At 36.9% G+C, this 20,378-nt stretch overlaps 3 protein-coding genes across 3 annotated transcripts in view; 1 reads left to right on the plus strand and 2 right to left on the minus strand.

The window, feature by feature from the left end:
* The first annotated feature begins 230 nt into the window (after positions 1-230).
* The window catches only part of LOC125235406 (homeobox protein unc-42), a 47,295-nt gene continuing 27,147 nt past the window's right edge, over positions 231-20,378 (plus strand). The window contains exons 1-3 of the mRNA XM_048141954.1: positions 231-680; positions 15,042-15,211; positions 16,318-16,425. Of these exons, the coding sequence (XP_047997911.1) occupies positions 440-680; positions 15,042-15,211; positions 16,318-16,425 (519 nt within the window). The 5' untranslated portion in view covers positions 231-439. The remainder of the gene's footprint in view (positions 681-15,041; positions 15,212-16,317; positions 16,426-20,378) is intronic.
* LOC125235405 (probable WRKY transcription factor protein 1) lies at positions 6,446-8,257 on the minus strand. Its single transcript, XM_048141953.1, has 2 exons — positions 8,190-8,257; positions 6,446-7,581 (listed from the first exon to the last, which is right to left on the minus strand). The coding sequence occupies exons 1-2, from the start codon at positions 8,230-8,232 to the stop codon at positions 6,974-6,976; spliced, it is 651 nt and encodes a 216-aa protein (XP_047997910.1). The 5' UTR covers positions 8,233-8,257; the 3' UTR covers positions 6,446-6,973.
* LOC125235605 (cilia- and flagella-associated protein 61-like) overlaps positions 19,973-20,378 on the minus strand; it is a 77,445-nt gene continuing 77,039 nt past the window's right edge. Inside the window, 1 exon segment of the mRNA XM_048142203.1 lies at positions 19,973-20,101. The gene's annotated coding sequence lies outside the window, so the exon portion shown is untranslated.

The following is a 20,378-nucleotide window of genomic DNA, read 5'->3' on the forward strand; positions in this document are numbered from 1 at the left end:
CAAACGAGACGCAGCATCCCTATAAAGATTTTACATCGATTATGGGGGTATGGGAGCAGGCCGTTTCGTTCTAGCCCGTGGGCGGTAGCGTTCGGTCCTCTCGCGCAGTCGCGAACAATTAAAACGTGCGGGGCGGCCTGTGCGCGGCGTCGGCGACGTCACTATAATGTGGTTAGTCAGTGAGCGTCGGGGCCGGGCCGACGGCGACGGCACGCAGCACGAGGCCCGCAGCTCGCTCGGAGAGCGCTGGTCGATCAGCCCGCGCGCCGGCCACAGCACGGTGGAGTTCAAGAGTGCGGCGTGCGCGGCGGCCGGGGAGCCGCCCGCGCCGCCTTTGTCCGCGCTGCCGGACCCGCAGCAGTTCAACATCTTCCCGGCGTTTTTCAGCAGGCAGCTTAACTTTACGGGTGGAGGCGGATGCGGCCAAGGGTCGAAGATCATGGAGGAGCTGCGGCCGAACCTGGTGGGAGGGTTGTTGGGAGTCGGGGGGTTGCTGGACGAGCACGGGACGGACGCGAAGTTCCTGCCGGGCGGGGAGAGCAAGTACACGCCGGACAAGGGCCGCAAGTGCAGCAACGCGTCGAGCTCGTCGGCGGAGGAGTTCGGCGCGCTGTACGGCGGCGAGCACGCGGCCACGCCACCCGCGCCGCCGCTCAGCCGCTCGCTGCAGGACCACACGCGTGTGTACACTTCCTTATTAACGTGATCACGGATGATTGTCCATCAGTGGGATACAATTTTAATGGGAGCTATAAAGGTAATGTTTTCATATTGATATAAGTACACTTCTTTTATCACAATTGCCATTACTGTTAACAGCTGATGGACAATTATTAGCCGCGTGTTATGATTGCATTTCTTTGTTTTCTTAATGTGTTGGCACACTGCACGAGTGTTAAAGAGGATGTGTTTCCCTTTGTAGCTTGAAGGTGGAGCGCTTAGACCCTGACCACGCATAACATCCATACTAATATTATAAATGGGACAGTGTGTGTGTCTGATGTTTGTTTGTCCGTCTTTCACGGCAAAACGGAGCAACGAATTGACGTGATTTTTCAAGTGGAGATGGTTTAAGGGATGGAGAGTGACATGGGCTACTTTTTTGTCTCTTTCTAACGCGAGCGAAGCCGCGGGCAAAAGCTAGTATCCTTATACACTCCATGACACTCAATGTCAATCTTAACACTGGACATATCCGTTCCATGTCGTAACTAGAGCTAATACCCATACCCATGCATGTACAGGGTGTATTTTTGATATTACCAGACCAAGGTTTTAATGCTAAAAACCCATACAACAAGTAATTATAAGTTTGGTCCTAACTGCCAAAGCGTAATTAATTTTAAAAAAAAAGGCGTGCACAGGTATTTGACATCTCAAAGATGCGGAACTAATTGACAGTTCGTACGTCAAGTCAGCTAACAAAAATGGCATTAATTGCGGGCTGAATTATTTTCTGAGCAGTTCTCGAAAACTTTGTCAGCAAATTTTAATTGATCCTATTTTGTTACCAACATTTAGTAATATAAATCGACTTTCATAAGATATATACAGGATAATTGTTATAATTAAGAAAATATGGATACTACAGAACAGAACCTTAATGAAGAAATAAAACTTAGTTACAAAAAAATTCAATCATTCATCCAACAAGTCTTGGTAACAAAATAGGAATAAAAACAAATAATTTAACTTTTTCCTTAATTTTTGTACAATTTTTTTGAGAACTGCTGTTCTATGAAAAAAATAAAAGTAGTAGGTATTTTTTTATTTAATCATATGAAAATAGGTATGTTCCGTAGGGCTTATACTAATAAATATTTAAATATGAGGTAATATCAAAAATACATTCCTAATCGATCTCACTTTATTTTTTTTTAAACATAGTTGATTCTAATGGCTGTAGGCAGAGCAGGTACATAGGCACAAGACTATCAATTTAGAAAACAATATATTTTTTAAAGCATTTAGTAAATACTTCATCGTTCCTAATACAATTATCGCTGAAAGGCCGTAGATTCGATTGTAGCCCGGAGTCTTCATAGTAACCTAAAACTACAAGTAGGTTTAGGTTAGGTTAGAACAGCGACCCCGCACGGAAAGTAAAGGCTTGCAAAGTAGGTTTAGGTTAGGTTAGAACTACGACCCCGCACAGAAACTAAAGGCTAGCAAAGTAGGTTTAGGTTAGGTTAAAACTGCAACCGTACAGTGAAATAAATGCATTTAATATAATTGTATGTGTAGTAAATTTCATGACATTTAAACCAAAATGAAATAAAATTACACGTAATGAACTACTGCGACATTAACAGTTAACAATGTAACTCGTATCGATTTTTCCATGAAATGAACTTTCGGTGAAAAGTTGTTCACAGAAATCGCGAAGCGTCTGGTTGAGGTAACTGGTGACCGAAGAGCTGGCGACTTCCTCGCTCAACGTATCAGCATTGCGATACAGCGAGGAAATGTCGCCAGTATCCTTGGTACAATGCCTCAAGGGCCTATTTTAGACATTAGCTAGCTTTTAAGTTTAGTCTTAGTTTCTTATATAATTATATAAATCGGTGAAATATTTGGAACAAGAGTTTGAAATAAAATTCACTGTATTTTTTCCATATTTTACATTTTTTAAATTATTAAACAAAGTGTCCACTGGTCATAATTATATATATAGGTTAATAAAAAGGACACGACACAGCGACACTAGAGGTAGATCAGCCCAAGAGGATTTCAACCAATCTAACATGACCCCAGTAAAAGTTGCACCGTTTTCAAGTTATTGTCAATTTAAGTTTGTTCGTGAAAATTTACCGTTTTTAACATTCTTAGGCTCAGTCTGCACTTTGAAAGGCCTCGAAATAAGTTTTTTGTATGTGTGCGGTGCCATGAATAGTTAATAAGAATAACAAAAGAGATATTTCATCGATAACCCACGTGAAATGTAAAAAAAATGGCTTTATCTAAAATTTTATTCTCAGCGAGACATCAATTTCAAAGTCGACTACCTGCCGTGAAAGAAAACAACGCCAATAACTTGAAAACGGTGCAACTTTACTGGGGTCATGTAAGGTTGGTTGGAACCCTCTTGGGCTGTGTCGCTGTGGCGTGTCCTTTTTGGGACAACCTGTATATGGCACGCGTTTTCATTGTATAGGGTAAACTCGCCTCATTCGGTGACACGCCTAATTCGGTGAAACAACCAAAAATCGTCTTTCGGAATAGTGCTTCAAAGCTTGTATCACCTAATAGGCTACTTGACCCTTTTTTAAAGTATATTTTATATTATTTATTACTGTCCAATTAACTGAAAAAAAAATACTACCATATTTTATTACGAATTGAAAACCACAAAAAACATTTATAAAGTTTACTTTAACTTAATTAGGCAAAAACGTCATTAGCCATGTTAATCTATAGATTGTCTGCGCATGACGTAAATCGAATTGAACTCAAAATTTTCTGACATTTAAGTTATGAGGCGACTGGCGGCAGCCTATATCGTGCAGTCCACATGGCTTATGACCGCGTTCAATGGAGACACGCTACTTGTGGTCGCGATCCTCAGCATTGAGGGAACGAGGAAGAAGAGAAGTTATGAGGCATAAAGTTCATCATGTCAGTGATTGACTCGACATTAAGTTAAGTTAGGTTCTATGACGTCACTACACGTCTGACAGCGTTTTCGGTGGCCAAAGTTAAAAAACTATTACACACATTTTTAATCGAAAATACGTAGCCACCATACACTTTTAATACCCAAAATCTATAAAAATTATTTTTTTATGTCAAATACTACAGGATACAATCATTTCTTGTGCTAAATTCGATAAGAGTCTAGTAGCCTATTAGGCGTGTCACCGAATGAGGCGAGTTTACCCTATATATGGAGCTCTAGTTGATAGTGTAAAACATGGTAAAAAATTAAACGTTATGATAGACTTTGTTTACAATTTTCAAAACCAATTATGTGATCAGTTCGTTGCGTTTTTTTGAAGTTTTTTATGACCTAACGTGGGTACAAAAAGTACCCCACCAACTACTACCTAAATAAATGGTTGGTACCTTATTCATCTACATAGTGTGATCTTAACCTTTGTCAGGGTCTTCTTTCCAACTTACCTACATACTTAACAATTTTTACGAAGCATTTCATGAAGGAAAAACTTGTCTCCATTTTTAATTTTCGGGCCCAACAAAACAATGCTTTCCCATTATTTTTATAACCAGGCAGGCAAGCACGGTCACGTGATAAACGATATAAGGTCGGGCTGTCCTTTTCTCACTATTTATAAGTGCGATAGGGACGCACCGACGCGATAAAGCTTATCCAACTAGTGTGCTCTCGTATCTACCGACATAGTGCCAACACTGCCTCACAAAAGCAAGGCGAACTATAGCACTATACGTGCCAGTGATTACAATTCCAATTAGAGTAATATAGCAAACAATCGGGCCCGAGTGACGTCATGAATACGAAATATCGTCACTAACGACCACCTCCTCCCCCACGTGGAGGGGGGGATTTTCAACCGCCTCGCCCAACTTGCAGTGTGAGCAATTAATGTACGATACATTTCAGTTGACGCGTCTTTATATTTTAGTTTTCAATTTATATGTATTGAATGAAGTGAGATGTGAGTACCTGAGAGGGCTGAGACTGTTTTTTTTTTTGTTTGTATTAGTGACTATCACATTCATTGCTGCCCAATTTCGGAAGATAACAAGATATTCACCATGCATAAGATTATGAATTGAAGACCTTTATTGCCAAAAACAATTGTGATAGGTAGGCTAAGTTGAATACCAGAGCACACTATTATTTTCAGGGATTTGCAAAGACTTCCAAGATATGAATCCCACATGGTGGTGGGGTCACCTTTCCGTGTTATTCGCTTCCACTTCGCCCCGGCTGACCTAAGAAGTCAGTGCAAAATTAACATAAACGGGCTCTAACTCAATTGGGAATATTGACCTGAATACTTCCGTAAGAAGAACTAGGTACTAAAACTTTAAAAAACCCAAACTATTGGCCCCGTCAATCCATTCCAATCTAAGAAAATGGCAGCCAACGAATAACAAATTCGCCGCAGGTTCGCCAGAGAGAAATAAAGGCGCGCACAGACACGTCCGGACAGCTAACAATGGCGGAACGTGACCGCGTGCACCTTCACTTTGTACCGCAAACTGTTGCAAGTTCTGCAGTTCGTATACCATATTAGTACCGGAATAAAATAGATTTATATTTGTTTATTTTTTATTACTTAGATAATGAGATTTGGTTGTCACCTGAGGATATGCTCCTATCAAAAGTTGGTCATATAGATAACAAATATCTGAGCGATTTTAATATATCACGTCTTTAGATAAAAAAACTCATAAATACAAAAACAAAAAAAAAAGACAAAAAACAAAAATTTAATTTCTGGCCGGGATTCGAAACCCTGACACCTACGATCTATCTGCGTACGTTAGACCGACCTCGTACGACTGAGCTAAGCGGAATCGATGCACGCGCGGCGAAATTAACGACCATATTTTACGTTTACTAACGCGAAAGAAAAACTCATGAAAACTTGAAAATTCGCGTTTTCTGGGATCTAAGGCTACGCTAGATCGATTTTCCACCCCCGAAAACCCCCACATAACAAGTTTCAGCGAAATCGTTAGAGCGGTTTCCGAGATCGTCGGTATAAATAAATAAATAAATAAATATACAAGAATTGCTAGTTTAAAAGTATAAGATAAGATAAATAATACTTTTATCTATAGAGGTCGCCAAAAGTTAAAATACTGTAAATGACTTCCATAAACACAACCTACCAAAATCGAAAAAAAAAACCAGTGGAGAGAGACCACGAGACTACATTTCTGCGGCATTTCGATGGCATTTCGCGTCGCAGAAATGCCATTCGACTACGGAGCCAGCTCATTTTTGATACGCATGCACATTTACTATGTAACACAAACAATTGCAAGTTTGGCAATCTGGGACATATCTTGTTGATGTTTAGCTACGTAAATGATAGCAAATTGTTGGGCTTTCAAATCAAATTAAAAAATATCTATTACATCGTTTAATAAGAGTAGGAAAACTTGATAAAAAAATAAAAATTATTGCGCAATAAATATTTAAAAAAGTTTTGTAGTACTAACAAAAATAACATGAACGAAGGTAGGTAGTAGGTACCACGTTCCGGACAGCTCAACATCCGACGTGACCGCGTACTTCAGTTTAGCACAACTACCTACCTACCGCCAGTTTCGCAGTTTCGATGCACAGTTCAAATTAATAAAGGTTACCTGTAAGTTAACAGTGACATGTTTTTTTTATAAATATATTCTACTAATCACATGTTCCACAGACATGTTTAAAATAAATATAAATAGCAAAGTGTTCATGAAAATAAATAAACTGACAATAAAATACAAACTTTTTTTTGTTATGTTACAATTTATTGTACCCAAATAGTAATTACGGTTTACAGCAATGAAGAGGCACACTGACATTTTTTCCCGCCAGGCAGCGCCTTTGCAAGTGTCTGGCCATGTCACTGTCATTCATAATTATGTGAGAGAGAGAAAAAACATATCATCTTCTCGCTCTCACGTATGAAATTCTTTATCTGTGCAATGCAAGTGCAATGGACTAATAGGGTGGCGCCATCTGTGATAACCTTTGAGTGTGCGTCCTCATTCCAAACGTTGAAAGAATCTGACGCAAAGAAAGAAATGAAAGTAAATTTGTGTTGTCATAATTTTAAATTGAAGTCATTTTGATGACACTGATGTCACGTACAATTTAAAAACATGTTTGAATTTACTTAAACATGCTGCTTGAAACATACTTCACTGAGTTTCTCACGCCTAATTTTCTTCTCGGGCCATATATTTTTACAAACTATTAATAGCTTTTAGATATACCAAATAATATAGGTAATCACAAAAATTCAACAAAATATTATCACTTAAAACCTCAGTCCTCGTAATACACCGTTTGCTCATATTTGCTCGCTTCATTTTCTGGCACCACTGGCTTTACCATAAAGTATAACTTCTTCTTCGTCAATGACTTTAGAACACCAGTTTTCTCATGCTCATGTTTTATATGTGTGTTTTCATTGTCACTATTATCTGGTTTGGGATTATCATTGTCTTTACCCGGTTGTCCTTGACTTTCTTTTTCTTTTTGCAACTTTTGCTGTTCTTTCAACCTATTCAGTTCCTTTAACCTTTCTAATAGTTTCTCGGCCTCTTTCACTTGGTTCTTTAAATTAGCGTTATTGTTTAGATTTGTTTGTCCTGTGTTCGGATAACGATTGAAGGTATTTAAGCTGTTAGTATTCGGTCTATTAGCATTTGCATTGTTACCTCCAAGTACTGACAGTAAGCCCCTATTTCCATTATTATTGTAATTATTTGGATACTGATTGTAGTTACTGTCATAAGAATTCTGTTGGTTGTTTGATCCTAGGCCTAGCGAGTCTAGTAGTGGTATATTGGGATTGTTATTGTTGTTCTGGTTATCTCCGAGAAGCGAGCCGACAAATAACTGTTGTGCTGACATTGTCGACATCAAACTTCCTGTGGACAATAAATTAAACGTTTGTATAATGTAAAATTCTGTATTAGTCAATTAATAATGAATGCATACTAGACTGAGGCTTTATTCGACTCACATTAACTATCAAAGTCAAATCATTTTGTAAATCAACAGTGGCTATTTTCGCATGTTGATTCTATCAAGTTAATTCGATCAACTTTACAACCAAACCGTATTAATTAAAAAAAGAATGTACTTACCTAACAAAAACCAAAATAAAGTATAAATGAAATCTTGATTGCAAATATCAAATTTTGATAAGTGAACGTACCTTATTGACAACACGAGATTTTATTCACATCAACAAAGAATCAAAAAGACACTACTATTTTAGCAAGTCGAATATAGCTTCAGGTACCTAAGTATACGTATGCATAACATCTCAAGGGTTAAAAGGCATCATAAGTGGGTAAATTCATAAGTATTAGTAGGTACAAAACATTTTGACAAAGTGAACCATGAACAAGCAAACTTCGTTGATCCTTTATTTTTTCGTAAATACTGTCAATATGTCTTTAAAACTAAATATCTACTTAGTTATATGGCACACTCTTTGTTAAACACTTAGTATAAAATACAAACCACTTACCAAAAATAATAGCTACAATTGCACATCTAAATAAACTCCACATTTTAATCAGTAAGTAAATTGCACAATAATAAATTAACCAGGCATTTCACGCGCACCACCACAGCTACCGCTGACAAAATCACATGGCACACTAACATAATATATTTAATGACTATTTAAACGTTATATCATTCTGGTTTGATCATTAGATACGTATAATGAACAAAGATCGTTTAACAAATCGATTCTAGTCGGAATTACTCAGATAATCGCGTTAATGAATCATCATCATTACTATATGATGCACTATGTATCTAGAGAGGGCCTACCGCAAACACGGAAGTTGCTTTAGGTGTTCTCGGTAGGTAGAATTACAGACTCAATTATGGACTCCCTTACAATCTAAGACTCTACTCACAGACAACACAGAGTACACAGACTCGTAACCATATTTGTTCGACTGGAATGGTAACTAAATATGTATATCAGTAATTAATCACCGATATTAATCTATAAAATAGTAACTACTCAACAATTTAGTAACTTCTTTGATACATTTTAAACACATCGTGGTTGTGATGTAACGTAACAGAAAATGCGAAAGAAAGCTGTCGTTTACCACCTTATAGCAGTAATTATTAATTGATATTTAAATCCTATTCCAAAATGGATAAAAAACTGCTTTGATTATATTTAAGTCTTCAACAAATGCAAAACAACATTGTAACTTTTTATTAAGTACAGGATTAAGTACGTTCGAAAAATATCATTTTTAGAACTCGTGCAATGTATTCCCTTCTTAACGTATCTAACTCAAATTCCGTTACAAATATACGTGATTTAAGGCCAGTTACATCAACCACATTTGACAGACACATCATCGTCACGCAGCAGATGTCTATGAAACTTCCCATACAATAAAAATTTAACGGTGACAGACGGTTTGATGCAACCGGGCCTTAGTCATTCATCGACCTTAAGAACAAAATATTTATATTTTAAAATACAGGGTGAAATAAAAATCACCGTTCAAACTTTCCATAGTGACTTTTGAGGTCATAATAAACAACTTTTAATACGGGACCAATGCAGAAATCGGAAAAAAATTGGCTATTTCATAGAAATGAGCGGCATCGTGAGAACCAGGGCCCGTAACTTTCATGCCGATGACATAAATTTGACGTCACGCTGCATATAGTATGATTCAAGAGTTTTATTTAATAATTAATCAATATTCATCAATCATTTTAATCATGACTTCAAAACTAATATATTCATACGTGAAATAATTAATTCTTACTCGATACGTGAAAAGTAAATTAAATTATTTGTTTATTTTTTACATTCATTTTATTATGTTTGTTACTATATTTCAATAAATTATTAAAAGTAAACAAATTGTTTCCTTTTCGTTTCACGTATCAAGTAGGTATTAATTATTCCACGTATGAATAGCTTACTTTTGAAGTCATTTGTACATGATAAAAATTGATTAATGAATAATGATTAATTATTACAATAAAACTATTTGAATCATCCTATAAGCAGCGTGACGTCAAATTGATGTCATCGGCATGAAAGTTACGGGCCCTGATCATAACAGTCGAAATGTACGAAACAGGCAAATGTTTTTGTCCCATAATGAAAGATGACGTCAAAAGTCACTGTGCAAAGTTTTAACGGTCCTTTATTTCACCGTCTATTAAAAGTGCGCTAATTCCTGGCTCGTGCTCGGCGCGTGCACGGTCCACCTGCGTGTGCGCAGAAGGGTTCCCTTGTAATGGATTAGTTGATCCTATTTTTTGTAGGCGCGTGCCGGATTGCCGGTATGATAATCAATCGAACCATGGCTAAATGGACTGGTCAGTTGCTGGTCCATCTGCTTTCCCTTTGACTATTTTGAAAAAAAAAGGATTACATATTTGAAAGGGTCGATATTATCGATAATTTCTATTTGGCTGTTAAATCATAATAATTAATAACTAACACCAAATGTAACAGTTTCATACATTGCAGATAAATTTAGATTTACTTATAATTACCTAATAATTAAAGGAAATTTCATTTCTTAAATCCTTAAGAGGTAAAAAGGTGCTACCTTATCGCACTAGTGCGAAAAGTCGTTCATTATGCGCCTATGTTGCAACTTCAAAACACCATTAATTTGTTCTGAAAAACGTACAATCACGTGCAAAGAGGCGATTCGTAAGTCGTGTTGATTTAAAACACTCCCTTCGGTTTTAATTTATCGCCACCCGTTTCTAACTTGTTCTTTTCCGCACTTATTTCGTAATGTACTGAATATAAGTTTAAAAATATTTTTTTTGGTTTTATTTTATTAATTAATTCCTCATTTAACGGTTTTTTTAACTAATAAGTAACTAAACGATTAAAAATCTAGAACTCTTACCGACACTTGTATGAACTGTAACTAAAAGCCCCCAATACTCGCATAATAAATCCCCTACTTAGCACCCACTCGACATAATGGAGTGGCGATTGTGCCCCTGCGCCGGCGCACCGGGCGAGCGACAATCCGCTAAATCTATTGTAATTATACACATCAAAGCACCCTTTGGAATCAGCTGGCTGCTGGCTGGCGAAATATGTTCACTTTTTGAGTTTTTGCACTGAGGTATTTGGACCATTTTGATAGAATCATAGGATTTTTTTGTGTGATGACACTTTTGTTTTTAAATCGGTAAAATTATGTTAAGTATTCACTTAAATTGTATTTTTAAAAATGCTTAGAGTGTTAAATGTATTTCTCCCTCCTTTACACTTCTAGCACAGTATAATATGTATCGTATAGTATTTCCCCGCTGAAAGTGCCACCCACTCCCTCTCGGTTACCTCACAGTTACCGCCTGACAAAAACACGAACAGGCAGTCTGTCATATTTCACTCATGCAATCATAGTACGCGTTCACCTACACGAGCTAAGACTGTGTGCTAGGAATGCGCCTCTTTCAATATATTTAATCGCCAGTGTCCGAGGTGTGCTTCTAGTATACTAGCTTTTGCCCGCGGCTTCGCTCGCGTTCGAAAGAGACAAAATGTAGCCTATATCACTCTCCATCCCTTCAACTATCTCCACTTAAAAAATCACGTCAATTCGTCGCTCCGTTTTGCCGTGAAAGACGGACAAACAAACAGACACACACACTTTCCCATTTACAATATGAGTATGGATGTAGCTTTTTTGTTACCTGTCTAGAAATATGCATACGGGATTTTGTCACTAAAATACCGGTTGAAAACTGTGACTTGCTTATTATTTTCAGTGACAATTTTCTGAATTCGAACGCGTGAGACTCAAAAATCGGCCCGTATCACTGAAGTAAATCACAATTATTTTATGATGGTTAATTTAATTACAAGACACTTTTAAAATGATTTCACAGTGTCTTCATCATATAAGTACCTACAGTGCGACATAAAATTGTTGAAAATAAATGAGAGCGCTACTTTTTTCTGTCACATATTTTACGTAAAATGCTGGCAACAATTTTCTACGGAGAGCTTCATTTAATATCCACCATATTATGCGATTTAAAAACGTAACAGTAAAACTTACAGGGTAAAATAAAAAGGACCGCTCAAACGTTTCAATGACTTTTGAGGTCATAATGAACAACTTTTAATGTTGGACCCATTGGTATTTGGTATTGGCATAGGTAGGTGGTAGGTGAAATAAAAAGGACCGTTCAAACGTTGCATAGTGACTTTTGAGGTCATAATGCACAACTTTTGTATGGGAAATCGCGAAAAAAAATTGGCTGTTCCATAGAAATGAGCTGCATCATGACAGTCGAAATGTATAAAACAGACAGCATTTTTTTTGCGATTTCCCATACTAAATTTTGTGCAATATGACCTCAAAAGTCACTATGCAACGTCTGAACGGTCCTTTTTATCACCGTGTATACCTAATGAAGGGATTTGCGGCATGACGGCCGATTACAAATCTATTACAACGTGATAACATAATGGACCCCCGCGGTGGGCCCAGCGCGGGGGGCACGCCCGGGGCGCCATCGCGATTGTATTTTGATTGCAATGCATGTTGAGCGGAATCTAGTGCAAATGACGACAGATTTCTAAAAAATACTCCCTTTTTGTGTACGACTGTGGACTAAAATTGGAGAAATACAAGGTTTCATTTAGAAGAGACGCGAGGTGTGCAATAAGATGTTTTAGAAATAGTTATTAAATGTGTAATAGTAGGACACTTTAAGGGTCCTTTAATAAGTGTGTAACGGTGCAGCATGAACATTTTAAATGGGAAAAATTAAAATGGACTGTATGTCAACTTTTAAAAAACTTGATAATACTTAATTATTTGTAGGTTTTTATTTTTAAATAAATTATTATTTGAGTTATTATATACTATTACCGACAATTATATTACATGTCTTATTCGGTCCGTTTTTTAGGGGTAGTTAGACCTAGTTAGGCCATAAAACATTTGTTACATACTTCATCACTATATTGTTTTATCTAGATCAAAAGTGAACAATTAATAAAGTATGGGAATGGGAAACTATCTAAAAATTTTTGAGAAAGGACAGAACATACGTTTAAATATGAACACTTAGTGCTGCAAATGCACCATAAAAAAACAATGAAAACATACCAGAAACATCGCAACATCTCAATTTTCACCAAAGCCGGTGTTTAGCCACCCGACACCACAGATGGCGCTCGCCAATCGTCATAATTAGGGATCAGCGCCCTAATGACACGTTGCACCGAATCTGTTACGCCTCCGGACAAATGTTTCACTCTGCGAACACTCTTGACTTTGTCACTGCGGACCACCCTCGTTTTCAATTTTCGCTTTATTTATGTCTGTCTGATTTTGGAATTTAATGGACGGTACATCCGACGTTTTGTCCAGTTTATTTGAGTCTGTTGTGAGTTTGTCGGTTTTTTTTATTTATTTTTTGTTCTTTTTTGGTATTACATTAAATAACAAAATTAGTACTTATTAATTATCTCCACCACAGCACAATTAGGTAATTATATGATGTTGATGTGACCACTGATTTATTTTCAGCACTCGCACCATTTCATTATTGGTTTTCTCGTTTCTTCGTCATAATTACGACGTTATAAAAACGACGAAAAACCGTCGAGACCGAAACAAAATCTAAAAATCCCTAATGGAAAAAATGCAAAAATGTCACAACCATATTTGACGTCAAAGCGCCTAAAACATAGAAAGCTAAAAAAAGCCTTTTAAGCGTTAAAAGGCCCGTTTACCGTGGACGCAAACACTTAGCTGCCTGTTAATTAGTAAGTAGCTGGGACACCGTCAAAGGGAATGTATGAATACTTGCTAAACCGACCTCCAACGGTGCTTTTAAAATTTCCCCCTCTTAATTCGAAGCTCAGGGAAACCGAAGCTAAACCGATTATGTCGCCAATATGGGGATTTTTCAGGGAAACGTTTAACCTTTGAAGTAACATCCATGTGGCGACCCAATTAGCAAGGACTTAAAAATAGATGGCGCTGACCGAACGACCTCAAATCGTGAATTTATTACAAACGTGGCGGGTATGATTTTAAACTTCGTTATTACCGAACTGGTTCAACTCGAAATGATGAAGTTACGTGTGAGCGTGTTTTATGTATGTATAAGGTACATACTCGTAATCTCGTATTGCTATGGCCCAGTTTCTGCAGCCAGTAGACTGTTCAGCGTCACGCAGCAATTGCCTATGAAGCTTTCCGTACAAAATTAACGGTGACAGACAGTTTAGTGCAACCGAAACGACACTCTGTCAATAAAAATATCTAAGATATTCAAACGTTTTGAAAACTGTACACCGTATTTTTAAAAACTCTAATAATTTAAAGGGAACATTCTTAAGCCACACATTTAATTATTTTGACAAAAAATTATACGATTAAAAAGTTAACCATGCCATTTTGCACTTTGTATAAAACTAGGAAGGTATAGGTAAAATGGAGTTTTTTTTATTTATTTAAGTACCCAACAAAATAAAGTGGCCTTATTCTTTCTACTCGTCCTCGTATTAATTTTTCCTTCAAGCTGACCCTGTCCAGTTTCCCCACACGGCGCTATGCAAATCCCCGGCTGGATTACTTAACCGCATTACTCAGGCGCCACAATTACGAGCGCACTTGACCTAGCCCAACCATCGATCCTATGCTAATAAGAAACCTTTCTTTGGCTGAGTGAACGTGATTGTACTTTGTACTGTTTAGGGTTTTAGCTATGTCTATAGGTTGTGGTTTACGATGGAAACAGAAACGCTTTAGAGGCGAATAGGTACATGATGTAATTCTAATGACACATACGATTTAATAAAACATACGATTTTTTTTAATGATCATTGTGAAGATAAATGTGTTGAAGTACGTGTTGTATGTAGGTCATTAACATTATAATCTACAAATCTACAAATGTATAATATTCGTAGGTACATAAACTCCTGCAGCTGTGAAAATCGTTGGAAACTTATCGTGGATTACCTATATCAATCAGTTACATATAGTGATGTGCAAGTTGCGGAAACTTTCCAAAAAAATCTTAAATTTCATGAAAAATTCACGAAAGTTTCACGAAAAATAAAGGGAATTTAAAGTTATGAAATGGAAAGTTTCCATCTATACAATTGTCCATACAAAGAATGGAAAGTTTCCGAAGTTTTCCTATGTGAAAATTTCAGAAATTTAGAAACTTTCCGTCGGCACATCAGTAGTTACATGAATCTGTTTCAATATAAATAATTTTAGTAAGATCTTTTAAATTTTAAGCAAATGTAACGCCTGCTTACTTTTAAATAGAAAATATATTTATATCGATTCCCTTTACTAGCATGGCTTTTATTTACCTACAGCTGAAGGCGCCTTCAAAAAGTTAAAACCGGAGCCCGGCGGGAACAACGGCACATCGGGAGCAACATCGGCACTATCGCCCGCGTTGGGTCCCCAACACGCGGGTCACACCCCTACCACGGCATCCTGCCCCACTCCTGCGAGGAGGAGGCATCGGACAACCTTTACACAGGTAATAAACTACAACTAGATAATCTAAACATGTTTGACTGACTTCGGTCAGTATCCTGCAAGGATGCGGCATAAGAACACAAACTATTCCAAGGCATATTCTACTGACTTTGACACTATCATCCGAATTGGCTCCCCTACTTCTCAACACTTATCTTTGAGTGACCTTTCAATATCAGGTAAAAACAATATAGGTATTTAAATATGACCAGGGAGCGTACTTTTCATGCCGATGACATCAATCTGACGTCACGCTCCATATAGGGTGTAAATTATTAATCATTAGTCGTCAATCATTTTAATCGTGTACAAATTATTTCAAATACAGTAGTCCATTTACATATGGCATAAATAATACCTACTTACTTGAAATGTGAAACGTGAATAAAATTATTTGATTTGTTTTTATACATAAATTTAATTAAATAGTATTGTTAACAACACATTACAATAAATACGTAGAAAAGAGAATTCCTCTCTAACGTAAAGCACACCATCCTTCTTGCATTTATTACGTGCAAAGAAATTCATAACTTAAAATGATTGATGACTAATGACTAATAATTTACAATTAAACAATTTGTGATCAGCCTATATGGAGCGTGACGTCAAATTGATGTCATCGGCACGAAAAGTACGCTCCCTGAATATGACTAAGACACACAAAATACTTTAGTATCCGAAACACACCACCGATTTTCTTAAATATTAGTACGGGTACCTGCCGTCGGCAAAGCGGTAATTTTAGAATTAAAGTAATTTTAGACTTTTTTTTTATTTGTACTTTTTATTATTTATATTTAGTGTAGTTCTTAGTTGTAATTCGACATTTAGAGACCTTCTACATCTCTAATTAATTGTAGTAGAGTTATACTTTAGTTAGAACTGAGAATTAGTACTTACTATGTGACGTGTAAAAGTGCCCCTGTGGCCTATTTGCTGAATAAATTATTTTGTTGTTTTTTTTTTGCGGCAATTGTAAGGGCCGCAGTTAAGATCAAAAGTAGATCTAACAAAAAATACCAACCAACTTACGCATACTAAACTTGTGATAATTTTTATAAATATTTGGCTTAGGTATTAAAATGTAATATTTTGTTTGCGCAGGAACAATTAGCAGAATTAGAAGCAGCATTTGCGAAGTCGCACTACCCCGATATTTACTGTAGAGAAGAACTGGCGCGGACCACGAAGCTAAATGAAGCGAGGATACAGGTTAGTTTAAAATCATTACATATCTTAATTTATCACAGTTTATCTTAATTTTATTACGATATGTTTGTTCAATATCATATACAGTGGAAACTGGATAAGTGGAACCTGGGTAAGTGGAAAACCTCTTTAAGTGGACCCAAATTCTCGGTCCCAGTCCCTCAGGACCGAATTACCTCTATAAGAGGAATTTTGGGACCTCTATAAGCGGAATCCATTTTTTCGTAAATTTCTTATTTTTACCTCTGCAACTGGAAGCAGTCGTCTCCGAAACCTCCATGAGTGGAAAAGCTTGGCGTTATAAAATTTGTATTTTTAATAAACCACCACAAGGAGGGTCGTTTATTTCGTTAACATTATGGGTTGTGTTTAAACTATATATTTTGTATGAGATTACACATCCTTCAGTTTAGTTTTATCTGCGGTGCGGTACCGTGCTATTGGATAAGCAATGCCTAAGCACACAATCAAGTATTTATCTCTTCGGGATAAATTAAAAAAAATCGGATTTTTTCATTAAAGTACAATCAGTATATTTATTTATTTAACCATACTGGTTTCTCTTGCATAAATAAATATTAGGAGTGATTTTGTGTATAAGTTTCTTCAAAACAAAGGAAAAATATTGTTTTGTATAACAGTATTGTAGGTTATTTACAGTATTGCTTTTTGAAGTCAGAATCACAAACCTATGTTTTGTTTATTTATATCTACACATGCATATTAAATAAAAGATACATATTCATTTGACCTCTATAAGCGACATTACTAGCACCGACAACCTCTATAAGCGAGAGCCTCTGTAAGTGAGAAAACGTTTTATTTGAACCTGGTTAAGTGGAAAACTGGATAAATGGAAAACCTGGATAAGCGAAACTAAACAGCCGGTCCCTTGCGATTCCACTTATCCAGTTTCCACTGTAATATGTACGTTTTTGCATTTTCGATCCGATATCAGGCCCCGTAGCCGAATGGCATTTCTCCGACGCCAAACGAAAGCGATACGCCGCTGGCTCTGTCGCGCCAATACGCAAGCGCGATAGAGATAGATATCTACTAGCGCTTCGTTTCGTGAGCGTTTCGTGAGCGATTGTGCCATTCGGCTAGCCACCCAGGACGGAAGCCAATAGAGCCAAATTCAAAAGGAGTCCGTTTTTAATTAATAGTATTTAAATGTTATTTTATTTTTCTTAGCGAAGAGACTCTGATCCCACAGTCAAACTGTGAAAACCGTTTTGTGGCACATATTTTTTGTCATAAATGTACCTTTTGTTAAAATCATCATCATCATTGGCCACGACATCCTAGCAGGTGATTGTTGCAGTGATTTTATTGTGTGGTGCCGGTACATCGTCTTTGGTGGCTTAGTAGTCCGATAAATTAATAAATAATAAAAAAATAGTAAGTACCGATATTATTGTATATTAAGGGCGCCATTTTTGACGTCTGGCCTTGACATCCTACATGTATCGGATATTGGATCGGATAATGTAAAAACGCTCTAACTATTACACTCTACTAGTCTACACCGTACTTATTTTGATTTCCGTTAAATTCGACACGTCGTTAGGTTTATTGACATAAGCTACTGGTATATCGCTTATTGTTAAATTGAATAAAATCAATACGTAATAAATGAATGAATATGTATGGGAGAAGCCTGAAGAATAAAATGAAAGTTCAGTACAGGTCAGTACAAAACGTAATTTAACTATAAAACGTATTTCTAAACTCATAATAAAAACATAGTACCTAATATCTGCACAAAAAATAATTATTTAGGTATAAATGGTATAATCAGGTCCTAAAAATAAAACAATATAGGTAGGTCAAAGAAAAGCGCAAAATATATCGCCCTTACAAAGCTTGAGCAGAATTGTCGAAATATCAATGATGCGAATGTTCGCATAATAGAATTTAGAGCGTAGGCCTGAGGCAGATTGAATTAACGCCATCTGTCGCCTGGACCGTATGAATACGAAATGCTTGCAGTCACTCCGAGCGATCTTTATCTCAGTTTTAAAATTGCTCAATCCCTCAGGGCGCGTGCTATTGATTTGTCCCCCGGGCACCTAATTCGACTCTTTAGATGTTTTATTCAGACATACAGCTACAAACTTCCTTAAATAATGTCAAGAAAATCCCTAATAAGAAAATATTACACGCATTTTAACAATAGAGTGTTCCATTACGACAATGTATAAGTTCAAACGAGTAATGTTTTATTCACCGACACTCCATCAGGAGACGGTAAATGACTCTTTTATTTCAACGGCAATAAGCGAAGTTCGTCTTAAGAAAATGAAAGGTTCCACGAAATGACATTAGATCGGGGACGTACGATGTACATACCTACCGCTAAAAGCACGTGAAACACTGGCGTATGTGCCACGTGTGGAGTGCTGGCACGTGTAGACGTCACGACTGAAAGGGTCTATACATGTACGATCTTAATGTAGACATAGGACTCTTTGTTGTCGGTCGAACGAGAGTAGATACGCTCGCACGCGCTCCGTAGGAGGCTATTAACGTTTAGGCGACGCTACATAAGAATGTAAACGTTAAAGACGACAGCGACGTCGCTTTCCCTCCTTCTAGAGGAAATTTCGATATAAAAATACAGCGTCGTCGGGCGAGCGAGGGTAGCGGGGGGCGGGTGGCCCCTGAGGCATTGCAATCCCATCAAATGGATCCGTAACGAAGTTAGCCGTTCATCCTCCCCGCGCGCCGCCGACATTGTCTCTGCCCTCAAATGAATTCTACAATTGGAAATAAGAAAATGTTTTGTTGGATCCCGTGCTTTTTCAGTTTAAAGGCGACCGTTTTCTCCAGATAACTCGGCCTCGGAAAATACCTATCTATTCGTCTTTGTTATACGATGAAATGTTTTAGCTTCAGCGAGGGATCTTTACTGAATTAAGCTTTATCTGCTTTTAAATGTCGCTGGGAGAGGAGTTTATCTGAAAGGTTAACAGGTTTTAGCCCATATAAATACTTGATTATAGCGACCTTTTCTGAGTAATCATTACAAAATGTCTGACAATGTTGTTAGATCATTATTTTTAGTAGAAAAATATCAAATGTTTCTTCTATGAACTGGCAAAATTTAATAATTATGTACAGAACAATATTTTTTTTGTCTTCTTTACTCTAAACCGTTGCTATAATTAATTTTCAGCAAACGTTAGGATGTACAAATGGAACATTTACTTATTATCCACACTAATATTATAGACGGGAAAGTGTCTGTTTGTTTGTCCGTCGATCACGTCCAAACGGAGCGACAAATTGACGTGATTTTTTAAGTGGAGATAATTGAAGGGATGGAGAGTGACATAGCCTACTTTTGTCTCTTTCTAACGCAAGCAAAAGCTGTGGCAATAGTATCTTATACATTATATTCGACATGGCATAAAACTTATTAAAATAAATACGGTAACAAATATCTCAATACTTAAAAGTGCCTAAGTGTGACTTATTACAAATTACCTACCAGTATTACATTTACCTACAAATTACCATATTACTCAAAACAAATAAAACACAAGTATTTGTAAACAGGTTTTATTGAAGAAAATTAAGTAATAGTAATAGGATTTGGTACAGGAAAACTCCATCATCTTCTGAACTCGTGATTGCTTCGGATCGTTTTTGTACGTTTTGCGCGGCCGGTGCCAACCTGAAAGGCAAACAACTCTTTACGTACATAGAGAACGTATTAAAAGAGTAAAACATGTTAGGCTAGTCAGTAATTTACAAAAGTGTAAATTAAGTATGTCTATGTCTGCTAAAAGCTTTGTCGTACCGTAAGACACACTAGGTACTTTAAAAGTTTTTACCACGCATGACGCCTAGCCTTAGTATTTTTTTTCTACTCGTCGACTTTAATCTGTAAATTAGGACACCACAGACTAAACTATAAGTGCTGACTTTTCAGTGTTGGATAGTCTTTGACA

This window comes from Leguminivora glycinivorella, chromosome 17, assembly GCF_023078275.1.
Source record: "Leguminivora glycinivorella isolate SPB_JAAS2020 chromosome 17, LegGlyc_1.1, whole genome shotgun sequence".
In the NCBI taxonomy this organism is placed as follows: domain Eukaryota; kingdom Metazoa; phylum Arthropoda; class Insecta; order Lepidoptera; family Tortricidae; genus Leguminivora; species Leguminivora glycinivorella.